The 13,183-nt window shown below is 38.3% G+C and overlaps 1 protein-coding gene across 1 annotated transcript; it reads left to right on the top strand.

Moving 5' to 3' along the window:
* The first annotated feature begins 274 nt into the window (after positions 1-274).
* med27 (mediator complex subunit 27) lies at positions 275-12,612 on the top strand. The gene is made up of 8 exons (XM_023820630.2): positions 275-522; positions 1,607-1,751; positions 3,174-3,304; positions 6,068-6,161; positions 6,971-7,078; positions 9,074-9,115; positions 10,038-10,115; positions 11,929-12,612. The coding sequence occupies exons 1-8, from the start codon at positions 299-301 to the stop codon at positions 12,061-12,063; spliced, it is 957 nt and encodes a 318-aa protein (XP_023676398.1). The 5' UTR covers positions 275-298; the 3' UTR covers positions 12,064-12,612.
* The last annotated feature ends 571 nt before the right edge of the window (positions 12,613-13,183 follow it).

Genomic DNA, 13,183 nt, shown 5'->3' with positions numbered 1-13,183 from the left:
CTTCAACGTTCATGCAAAAGCTTGACCGGGTGATACCTCAGCACCACACTAGTTTGAATAGACCAGTTTGACTTTTTTCCAGTGGCTGGAGTGCCAATCCTGCCACCAACCCCCAAGCCTTTCCCTGTAAGTTGGAGGACCTCCTTATAGGGCTGGATGTAGATTAACGTGATATCCAGAGTGGTTGGGGTGTAATGATGGCCTGTGACAAAAATAAGGCTGTTACTTGTGAAACAAACAGGAACAGCGTTTACAAACTACATATCCCACAATTCTTTGTAAACCTTTGACCTCGCCGATGAGTAGCGACGTATGGAAAATGGCGGAGGTGATGAATGTTGGTGTGAATTTAGAGGCTTTTTCTCAAGCAATAAGTGCAATTCAGGCCCTTCGTTCTAGTGTAACTCGAGTGTTTGATTCTTTGAAAGATGGGATGAAAAATAAAGAGACTCTTGAAGGGCGAGAAAAAGTTTTTACCACTGAATTTCAAGATAATCTGCAGTCGGTGAACCGAGACCTTAAGTAAGTAAAGGCGTAGCGTTAACGTTAGCACTGTGAATGTGAATTGAGTTATCAGAATATAAAGTGTAACCCGAACTGTACCATATATTTTTGCTAGAATGTATAGGTATTTCTTACAGGAGAGCCGTCTTTATGTTTGGTTAACAAGCTCAAGGCTACGGATGTTATAGCCTGCTACAGCTTTAATTGGATACGAAGCAGTGCTGATGAAGTTGTTTAGTTGATGAAGCGTAGCATTAGTATAAATTCATCTCTGTCGACTTTGGATAAATCATTAAAGTTTGAGCCTAAATTTTAATAGAAGCCTATAATATTCCTTCCTAGTTGCACAGAATCCCAAAATGAAAACCTAAAATCAAAACATTAAGTAAACCTCTTAAAGGGAAGCTGATATTACCTGGTTTACTTCGATCTGCCATTTGAGAACATGTGATTGTAAGTACTTGTGGTATACGCTTTTAATCGCCAAGGTGTCTGTGTGTTTATCCCTTTTTATAATACACTAGTCATCTGTTCATCAAGCCTCTTCAAAAGCATTGAAATTCAGCTTGTACTTGCTTGCAAGTAGTAGTATATGAATAATGTGTATATCACAAACTTAAGTTAAACCATTACACAAATATTAAAATGTGGGTCATTCTCACGAATTTGAGAATTTTTTAGGAAAAATTATTTGGGAATATTTTGGAGAAAGTTTTTTTTGTTTACCTTGTTTGTTTAGCTTGAATTTGCCAGAAGGACAATGTGGAATAGTGTGCATTAGCAGCTCCAGTAATCCACATTCCTGCAGCACCTCCCATAGTATGCATAAGAGAATGTGCTGTTGCAGTTCGTCTGGCATTTATCTTTTTGAGATTCAATAAGGACTAAAGACTCTACAGCTCTGGAAACCTGTAACTAACTTTGGCACTTTGACTTTGGTGCTCTGTTAAACTGACAATGCTTGCTGCCCTTAATTGCACAGATATTGACTTCAGTTATCACTGAACATTTTTGTATTGGACGTTTTGAAGCAGTTAAATGTACCATGATGCACTTTTATTTAAACTTAAATATAAGTATAAATGTGGTCTGTTCTTTGCAGCGAGTTGGAACGTCTTAGCAACCTGGTTGGTAGACCTTCAGAAAGTCATCCCCTTCACAACAGTGGTCTGCTGAGTTTAGATCCAGTTCAGGATAAGACCCCTCTCTATAGCCAGCTACTACAGGCATACAAGTGGTCCAATAAGGTAAGTTAAGTTTCCTTCAGGAAAAATCCTGTTTGTTCCTTACCGATGTTACAAATACATGTAGCTGCAAGCCAGGCAAGGTGTGTGTGTATTTTATGCTTCCCCCTCTTCCCTATTGCAAAATATTTTGACTTTTTTGGATCTTTGTATATAACTATTTTGTTTCAGTCACTAGTACTACTGTAGCCTACTTGTTTTTGAATCTTGTGTAGTCTGAGTTGTTCGGATGACTGTAGTTCTCAATGTTTGTAGTGGAAATCCAAAATATTTTACTGAATGACAGACAAGTGGGTAGGGGTGGGGTGGGGGGAATTGATTCTGTTACAAATTGCAGTTCTTCAAAGTTGTTTTGACATTGCCATGAGAGTTAAAAATCAATTTATAAACATCAGTTTAAATGTGGGTTACTGAAATTAAATATACTGTACAGCAATCCTGGAGTACAATCTAATTCAGTCTGCAAGAGACCTATGACTTGGGAGAAGATTTTTCTTCTGGCAAGACAATGATCCGAAGCATACTGTGAAACCTGCACAGAAATGGTCAAAGACATGAATTACAGCAATAATAGGGTAAAACATCCAAAGGGGTGAATACTTTTCATAGGCACTGTAAGTGATGTGGGAGGGTCTTTGAGCTCTCTAGCACTCGCTGTAACCAACTCCAAGCCGCAATTAGCATAATGTTTTCCATATTGAACATCTACTTGTAAATTTAGCTTTCACCCGTGTCATGAAAATGTATTGATTTATTTCATCACACAAATGTGTACTGTTTTCAGCCCTTGTCTTTTACTTTAAATGTAGACCTGAAATGTTATTCAGCAAAATCAGTTTTAAAATTTCAAAGTATATAAAATCATCAAACATATATATCAAAATCAATTCAGGTGGTCACTGCTGATTCCCGCCCCTTTTGGTTTCTTTATTGCATTAAACCTCACTGATTTTTTTCCCCCTATATATGTCAGCTGGAGCTAGGAATTCCACAGCTTTTGAGTCCATTATGTACTTTATTGTTGACTTAAATATGTATGCACAATGATGATATACCTTAGACCCATTTCCCTCAGAGAATTACCTCAACTTGGCCAAATATTTAGGTAATCTTATATCAAATTCCAATACAAAAGTAACACATTGGGACAAAATACAATAATTTTGTGCAATCTGTAATATTGTAAAACATATCTTGCATAAGTAAAGACTGTCAGAGATAAATCTTATTCTGAAAATGCAGTACTAGTCTTGAGGTAATTTTGCTAAACAGAAATTGAGCTCGTACAGTTAAGGTGACAAAAGTGTTACCCCCAACTGAAAACTAAAAAGTTCTTGTGAGATTCTCATTTGGTTTGAAATAGATTTCTGTGTCATCAGCTTAGGAATGTAAATGTTCATGAATATTGTGTTTCATTGTCCTTAGTTGCAGTACCATGCTGGCTTGGCATCTAGCCTGCTAAACCAGCAATCCCTCAAGCGTTCTGCTAATCAAATGGGAGCATCTGCCAAGAGGCGGCCTAAAGTCCAACCAAGTGCCCTTGCCTTGCCTCCACAGTAAGTAAAACTTAAGGCTCCACTCCACTTTTCCACGTGCCCTTTCAGTTGCGGACATGATGTAAATTTCGCCATCAGGGGTTGGCTGTGGACGACTGCAGTCGGTGCGCGTGTTGCCCAGATTTTTATGTCTAGTGGAAACCTTACGTATTGACCGTGCATGTGCAATGTCAATGATTAGGTATTTCCAGTAGGTGGCAGTGTGGATTTTTACAGATCAGTGCTCAATGACGAAAGAGTAGAAGTAGTTGTAGTGGTAAGGGTGAGCAGCTGTATGAAGAGGGTTGGAGGTACCCGCAAATCTAATTTTTCATACTGTCCAGACATTATACTGATGTATATGATATTTTAAAAAGTAGCACCATTCCAGCGTTTTTAAATCAATAAAATAAAATTCACTGAGAGGGTGGGGTTCCGGCTAATTTTGTCGTAATGATTTCAGAATACTGTGGTATGCCTTATTACCATAATGCCACCAAGACTAATAACTTTAAAACTTCATGAAAAATTTACCCGTTTCACTACATCGCTCGTGGACTGGATTAATGCTGTACTAGTCTTGAGGTAATTTCGCTAAACAGAAATTGAACTTGTATAGTTAAGGTGACAAAAGTGGTAATTATCAGTGATGGACATGAACACTGACTGAAATAGTTTTGTCATTTTATTCTTTTTAAGCCATAGCTCAGTCTTGTGGATGAGAACCCAATTATGACTTGCTGCGGTAAATTGAAAGCAACGCAAAAATTCACACATGTATGGAACAGATCGGCCAGTGTCCTGAAAAGCGGCTGAATTCTGAGCATGTGCTGACTTTTGCACATGTGCAGAATATATTGTGCTTCCAGACTTGGATCAGACACCAACACATAGGGCTGGGCATCGTTCAAAATTTTCCGATACCAGCGTCTTGATTTCGATACCGGTTCCTGCACAATACTTTTCTTGATATCAATATGTTTTTCAATCAGTTTCAACAACAACAACAGCGACAGTATGACTCAGTGGACTAACCCTCCATGCCTGTGATCGGAAGGTCACTGGTTCAAGCTTAGCCTCACCACATCTGCAGGTCTTGGTGCTGCTGCCAGTGGCGACCCTACAGAGAGCACGTTGGGGGAGGCGTAAAGAGAATTTCCCCACAGGGTCAATAAAAAGTATCAATTAGTGTTTCAAGTTATAACTATAATGAAGCATCTGTTCAACCACAGAAGCACTTCTGTTTTCATTCCTCCAAGGGTCATTGTGACTGATAACAGTAATAATAATAATTGTAAAAAACCATACACAGCCTTTTCCTGCCTCTATAACATGTTTATGTCATTTTACATTAGACAGCCAATGACCAGCAACTTTACATCTTTACACAAGTATGCTGCCTACTTATTAGTTTGCAGATGGTGAGATGTACTGTTTGTGTATCGGAATTTGGCACTGAAAGAAAATTAAGTTTTTGATCCTCAATAGGACTGGAGCTCCCTATGACTCCCTGTGTGGCAGTCATTCTCACCAATCATAAGCGCCGTGCTTCTCGCGTGCCAGTCATGCTCACCAGTCAGAAGTGGCCCAAGAAGGCGTATAGGCCCACAAACAGCAAACACGTGAAACCCAAGGAAAACGTTACATTCGCGGTGCGGAAAAATACTGATTCCGCTACTGAGCTGTAAGTGAATTGCCTTCCTATTTCATGGTCCGAGATTGTTTCAGAAAGGTCCTATCATCAATAGAACCGGCAAGCTCCTTTTAAACACCAGCTGCAATATACTTCAGCGTATCATACCTTTGGTTTTTGTTAATAGGCAATAGCATTAGCATACTGCTAACCCATCAAAACAACAATGAGACAGTCAGTAATTCTCACAGCAGCTGAGTCGGTGACCTCCAAAAAAGCCATAAAACCCACAATACAGTCGTGTTTGTCATATGTTTTTGTGCTTATTAAATTTAAGTGTTTCCAAAGATTAATCCCACAACAGTAATAAAGTAAAAGTCTTGCTTTAACATAAATACTAAAAGCTTTTCGGTGCTATATAGACATTTATTTACGCCCACAATTTAAGCAGTTTAGTAGTATGGCTAAAATATTAATGAGGCTTTGTATGGCATCCAAAAGTCATTATTAGTATAAATACGGCATATCCTTATGTTTCATAAATGTGTCAGACTTTGAACTGCAAAAAGTACCACCACACCGCCAACGTATTTTTACTTTGTTTATCCACAAGATCTCCTCTTTTAAAAGATGTCGTGGCTGCTCTTCTTCACCGTGACTTCAGTGCATATTGCAATGAGGTATACCAAACCGTAGTATACCAAACCGTAGTACACCAAAACAGTATTATGTGGGGTGCTCCGCTAATCAAATCGAATTACTAACTTTTGGGTATCACAAAATGCATCTCATTAATATTTAAGCCATACTACTAATCCTCTTACCAAATTATGGGCGTAAATTAATGTCCGTATAGCACTGAAAAGCTGGCGTCCGGCCAAATGCTTTGTCTGTCATCTGACCCGGCGGTGATTATTGCGCATGCGTGATATAATATCGATATGATATCGCCCAGCCCTACATGATGTTACACATGATCATACCATGACTGTGTCAAACTGGTGCAGCCCTAGTTGGGATAGGTTCTAAGACACCCCCCATCCCCAGATGAGCAGTAATCTGATAAATGCGTGGAGTTCTATTGTTATTACGATGACAGACTGCAACAAGCCCTGAATGCTGTAGTGTAATTACTGCTTTTACACTTGCAGGTATGTGGATGATGTTATATCAAGGATTGGCAGAATGTTTCCTGATATGACTATTGAACTCTCCAGACCTAATGGGACATCAGCAGTGCTTCTGGTAAGATCAGCTTTTTCTCCTGTAGCTTCCCTTTTCAGTAAATCAACATTACTATCATGAAATTTAACTTGGTAGTATGTCAGAATTTAGTTTTACAGAAAATATTCATTTGCTTACTTCACCACTCTTCTGCATTAATCCACACGAGTTCATCTTTTATCAACCCAGCTCCAAAATTTTAACTTCACCTTAAACTAGATTGAATTATATTGTAGAGTGCCTTGCAGTTTTAGCCAATGACTGTGGAAATGTGTGTGATGTTACTTAGCCCAATGAGCAATGCTGTATTGTAATTGAGTTCTTTAAAGCTTGTGTGTTAGCAAATAACAATTTAAATAATATACCGACTAGAGATGTGAATGTGCCAAACAAACCTGTTTTTTAAATGGATGAATTTTTTTTAATTGACCTACTCTAATAACCATTAACTATATATTAAATAGCAAAGACTGAGAAACTAAATCACGAGTGTCTTCATTATTGCTAATACTTAATTGTATGTTTAAAGTATATGTATACTGTGCAAATTATTTTAAATGATTAAATTTAGATACATTTTAGTTATTAGTTTTACTTGTCTTAACCAAACTTGACCATACACCTCCAATGAAAGTATTTTAACTGGACAAAGACAATAGGGATCTCTCAAAAATCATATTTAATTGGTTTAACTTAATGTTCATTTTGAGGATTTGAATAGTAAATATAAATAATGCTTATGTATATGTTAAATTTCAGCACAGTTACATCTTAAATTCTCTTTTTCTCCCTCACTTTCCTATGGACATCTACCTTCCTGCCATATCAAGGTGACTCTAGGTAAAGTGCTGAAAGCCATTCTGGTGATGCGAAGTTTGTTTATAGATCGGACCATTGTGAGGGCATTCAATGAGAATGTGTACTCTGAGGATGGCAAGGTAAGGACCCATCAGATGGTAAAGGTGGTGTAAGAGTAATGGAAAACTTCTAACTCATCTCAGTGCTGTCTCTAGCATTATTGGTGCAGTACTTTTTATGTGATTTATCCAAAAACAGCTGTACCTGACCCATTCTGCAAACTGACTGTTTTCCATTGCAAAGTATGTTAGCCGTACCCAATCCATCCCCGGCCTGTACCCGTGCTGACCAAGCAGGGCCGAAAGTGTGATTAAGCCAAGCTGGTTGCGTCACCACCATCTGATTGGTTAAAAGCATGGAGATACTAGTGATCTGCGTTAATAAGCATGGATTGTCTGAAGGAAAAAACCAGCGTATTCTATGTATTTTTAGTAATAATTTTGTACATTGCGATGTATTAATGCATTCCCAATAAGTCGGAACATGAAAACTTCCAGCCTTCTACATAAAGTACTATGGAACAGCTGAAAGGAATGCATTCATAATGCAAATTTACAGTTGAATGCTAATTCTGCTAGCGTTTGATGCTAACATAACAGGGATTGTCATAGATGTACTAGCAGAAATTAACACTATTAAAAAATTAAAATTTGCACTGAATTTCCATTATGTGGACAGTGCACATGCACTTCTTCGGTTACTGTTGCTCTCCAAACCCTGCAACGCCTTTACTGAGCCGACCCTTCTGCAGTGGAAAACCAAAGCGAGCTGGAATTGTGCTGTAACTAGTCTCTCTTTCCAGTACAACTCAAGTTCTGTATGCCAGTGGAAAAGCGCCATTAGAGACTAACTACATGTCTCTGAACTTTGGGAGGAAGCCAGAGTACCCAGAGTAGAACTTGTGTCACACATGGAGAACATGCAAACTCCATACGTCCTGCAGATCTAAGCTAGGATATGAACCTTCAACTTTGGAGGTGTGAGGAACAGTGCTACCCACAAAGCCACGGCGCTGCCCCTTCTGTTATCTCATGAGTGAATCAAAAATGGAAGAGGAGGTTTTCAGTATGCCACTTAGCATGTGTTTTAACAAGGATGAAATACCTTCAGATACATGGCAGATGTACAGTGGAATTCCAGGAATTTAAGATCTAGAGGTTCAGCGATCTGATATCTGGATTGGTATCGGCGCTGATCCGTACCTTTTAGAGCGATCGGGTATAGGCCAAATGTGACCGATCCACGTCTGATACTTATTTAGTATTCGGCAGTCTGTAAAAAGATAGCTAATATTTCTTGTTTCTTGTTTGTTCAGTCAGTCGCACGACAGCTCTTTCCCATTTTGATGTTTTTTGCAGCATTCAAGCTGAACGCTAACGCTGCTACTCAGTTAATTTGCTACTCAGTGGCTGTAAGCGCAGTGACTTCTGTGATGTCATGTTCATACTCTTCGCAGTACGAGTAGCGGGAGAACATCAGATATGCTTTTAACAACTAGTAGCACAGCAATTTGCAGACCTTGTAAAAACAAAGGTTTGAGAGGTGGAAGTAGCGTTTAGTGGAAAATCCCTCTAAACAAAGGTAGGCAAATTGTGCGAGACAACGCGAGAAATATGAAAAAAAGCAATGGGTCACTTGGGAGTCGCTAGCTTGGGCTGTTTTGCGCAATCGCTAAAGCTTGTGATACACGAGGGGCTGCTAACGCAACAAAGTGTAAGTGACGCTGTTGGCAAAGGGAGAAAAACTGTGGGGCATTTTTAAGCATTCGCCACTTGCGTGTACTTGCTTGGAAGATATTCAGATTTAACTGCAAATGCCTCAGAAATGCATAAAATAAGATGTAACAGTACGTTATGTATGTTTCTAATAGCCTAATTAAATATTTTTTTTGGAATACATTTTTTCATTTATATTTCCTAGTTTAAAATATTAATGTATAGTGTATATATATTTATATTTTATATGTATAAGTAAAAAGAGCACTTGTATCAGAATATGTATCGGTATGGACAGCCGTGTATCGGAGTTGGATCAAAACTGAGAAAATGTGTAATCTTTACATTTTCTTTTGTCAGTTGGACATCTGGTCAAAGTCGAGCTATCAAGTCTTTCAGAAGGTAAGAAGCAACTATTTAGATCAGTGATTCTCAGTGTGGTCTGAAGACCACCAGCAGTCATTGAGCATATGCCAGGTGGACCACAGGCTGATTTGATCATCTTTGGTTTCCATGAAGTTGGTGCAAAACAACGGTTTGTTTTAAAAGAAAACCATGTTCTGTTGTTTCATTGCACAACACATTTATCTTTCAGATTCACAATGACTGCATAACTTGTGGCCGGACTGTACAGCACATATTTTTCGAAAAATAACAGCATCCTCAAAAAAAAAAAAAAAACAGTTCACATGGTAATTTCTTGCACTGTTCCGACAATAAATTACCATGCATTTGAAGTACAGACAGTCCCCGGGTTAAGAGTGCCTGACTTCCGGATAACTCGTACTTATGGACGGACTGCCATAAAGCTGATTACATTTAAAGTTCAGGATAAATGCAATGGTTTGTGATAATGGACACACACACTACTTTGTGACAGTCGTGAAAACATTGCACAGCTTCAGTGGCTTGTAGGCTGAAGGTACAATGCAGTAGTGTATTAAGTTACTTTTATTATTACTGTATAATAACTTTTTTCTCAACTGACTGACAAATTTGACTTAAAGACTGACTTAGGGAACAGATCTCGTTCATAAACTGGGCACTGCCTGTATACATTTGTCAAAGTTTAAAAAGCTTGGTATTATCTTGTCTTAACAGTGCAAATGGACATAATATAGAACACAGTTGCGCTCTTGTAACAAGAAAATTGTATCATTATATACATTATATACAGCAAATGTGTTCTTGCGTACCCATTATGTCAATGCATGTTATAAGGCACTAGATTTTTATTTGTCAGACATTGATTTAATGTCGTTGGACTGAGAAATTGACAGTTATTAAAGTAAACTCTCTCTTCACCCTGTCCGATTTCTGAAAGGTTACAGATCATGCCACTACTGCCCTACTACACTATCAGCTTCCCCAAATGCCCGATGTGGTGGTACGTTCCTTCATGGTATGTATCAGTCTGATGGCACTAACTCCCATGTCTCCTACATACTGTATTTTAAAAGCTTTAGATGTCCCAAGTTTTTGTATTCCTCAGTGCCTGATATCGCAAATGCTGATTTAGGGTTATATCTAGGGCTGTGCGATATGGCAATATATTTTGTATGACGAAATAAAAACATCTGTAGTTTCATTTTGTGCTCTATTGTTTATTTTGTGGTGTCGCAGAATGCACCATTTACGGCGATACTTCATCATTTGGATGACTGTTTGCAGTGTTGCACGCCACGTGGGATGGTAGTCTTAATTGGCCTTTATTTGTAACCTGCAGAAGACAATCCACAAATATGTACCATCATCCAGAAATATTTAACTATCCACAAATATGTATTTTTAAATTTGTTCTGTGTAAAATCATATCCCCAGAAATACAGAGCGATATGTACACGTGAAACGTGTTTCGCACATTTGTGGATCGCATCCTACCTATTTGTTGATTGTATTACATTTGTGACTTCCCTCCTATTGATTATTGGATTTTTGTCCAGTTCATACCGCTACAGAGCCCCTAAGAGGTCTGGGTGGAAAAATATTTCATGAAATAGTTTTGAATTCACTTGCAGTTTTGCGATCCCGCTATACCTGCCTACTTGGTGTTTGCTGCAATGTGACGGCATGGATAAATATCAATAATACAGTCGTCCTGTAAAGTGTGCTTTAAGTATTAAACTATGAGGGCAGTGTACACCATGTAACTTTAATATTATGTGTTCTTGTATGTGCTTATTTATACGTATTTATATGTACTGTGTTCATTCACCACCAGTGACTTTAAGTGAGACAGTTGGGCCACTGAACGTGAAGTGTGCACACAATCACTGGCATATGTTACAAAAATGGAAAGATAATACAGCTGAAAAAAATGCATGTAAAGCTAACTTTACCACGGTGTTGGAGTTAAGGTTTAAACTCGAGCCCACTTTCTGGAATATTTCAGTATAGATCCACATATCCCCACATACACCATCAAGCGAGAATAACAGGCTGGTATATCCGAAAATGGGTTTGGGTTTAAACCTCAGCTATGACACTGCGGTAAAGATACCTTTATATTCAGTTTTCTAGACACAGTACAATTATTAGTAACGGAAAAGCATTACGAGGGAATGCAAAACTATTGCGAGAGAACTCAAAATTGTTTCAAAAAATATTTTCCCACACTGATTTCTTAGGGGCTTGATATACTACAGCTAATCTGTAGAAAAAAATCACAAATATATCTCTATCCACAAACATCTATTGCACATTTGTGGATCACTGCCCATCTATTTGTGGATCGCGTTAAATTTGTGACCTACCTCCTTTTCTTGTATTTGTGGATCTATTTCGTTCAACAGCTGATCTGTAGAAAAAAAAACATAAATATGAGGTGCAGCTGCGATATATATCGTTATCAGGATTTTAGATGACTTATATCGGGGTATGAGATTTTGGTCATATTGCACAGCCCTATATCTAATTGTCCTGTCCTTCTCTTCTTCCGGTAAAAATACAAACCATATATGAACTGAAGAGACTACTGTAATGCTGCATTACGATAAAAATAAAAAATTTATTGGGAATTAAAAATGAATTAAGAAATGAGGGTTAATGTATTTCCTATAGTTTTTGGTCTGATTCCTCTTACAATTCGGTAGAACATTTTAAAACAAATTTGAGGAAGCACTTCTTTACACAGCGTGTAGTTAAGTTCTCCCCAAATGAGCTTGATGGGCCGAATAGCCTCCTCTCGTTTGTAAATCTCTTATGTTCTAATGCAGACCTGGCTAAGAAGCTACATCAAGCTTTTCCAGACACCATGTCAGCGCTGTGGAAGATTCTTGCAGGATGGACTACCACCAACTTGGAGGGACTTCCGCACTCTGGAGGCTTCCCATGAAACATGCAGACAGTGAGGGCCTCTGGGCTCTTGTAGAATGATAAGGAGTATTACCTGTCCAAGTTTTGTATGGTCATATACTATCAGTCAGCCAGAATGTACCAATTTAATGGTCAAGGACTCTATTGTAATGAAACTATATATGTTAAATGATGGACTGTGTAAACAGAACTTATTTGAATAATTGTAATGAGTGGTTAGTGATTTATTCAGCAAGTCCCTTGTGGTTTAATCTTGATGAATTCAAGATTTTTTTAAACTGCTCAGTTCTGGTCTAGTGCTGCAGCTCATTTTGCAGATTTGTATTTTGTTTCTTCATTTTTGTTTCTTCCTGTATTTAAATTGCTTTGACTTGCTCCATAAGTGTAATATAAAATATTTAAAAATTGGTTAAAAACAGTTGCTTAAAGTCCTTAAATGATCCAGGAATAATCCGCAATCTGAACGACAATAGTAGGGAAGTTTGCTGTAGAAAACGTTAGTGTAAATATTTGTATCTTGTATTTGTCATTTTTACTGTAAATGCTTGTTGAAAGTCATTATAAAGTAGTTTAATACTTGTTTACACAGAGCTGTGTATGTCACATCTCAAGCCTTCACCAGGTTCATATGACATATATGTAATGACACCTGTAGCCATTTGAGCACATGCAGTCCTCTCCCCTCAGATCAGTAGCCAGCATAATCAGATAATGTGCTAGGGGTATTCCCAAAAGCAGGTTTAGCAAACGACCTTGAATTTGTAGCTCGTAACCTGACAATTTCTGTTCCAGGACCAAAATAAGAATCAGTGTGCTGCAGTTACAATAGCTACTAATGCTCTGTGCCAAACCTACCCAATAGCTGGGGCCTGTACTTCGAAGCGGGGTTACTGGCTTATCGGGGTAGCTTGTCGGATTTAAGGTAGTCTGGGCAAAATGTAAGTGAACGAATATGAAGTCCATTTAAACTGGTACCTTAAATCCGACAAGTTACCCTGATAAGCCAGTAACCCCGCTTCGTAGAACAGGCCGAAGAACTGCTGACAAACTCAGGGTTTAAAGGGCAGGGCAGTGTCTGAATCAGCAAGGTTTGGTAGTTTGAGATGGTGTGTCCTTTTCTCAAGAGAAGGTCAACAATAGGCGGCCATTTTTTTT

The sequence above is a fragment of the Paramormyrops kingsleyae genome, chromosome 2, assembly GCF_048594095.1.
Source record: "Paramormyrops kingsleyae isolate MSU_618 chromosome 2, PKINGS_0.4, whole genome shotgun sequence".
NCBI lineage: Eukaryota > Metazoa > Chordata > Actinopteri > Osteoglossiformes > Mormyridae > Paramormyrops > Paramormyrops kingsleyae.
Note: the sequence above shows the minus strand (reverse complement) of the source record. Positions and strands in the feature narration are given on the sequence as shown.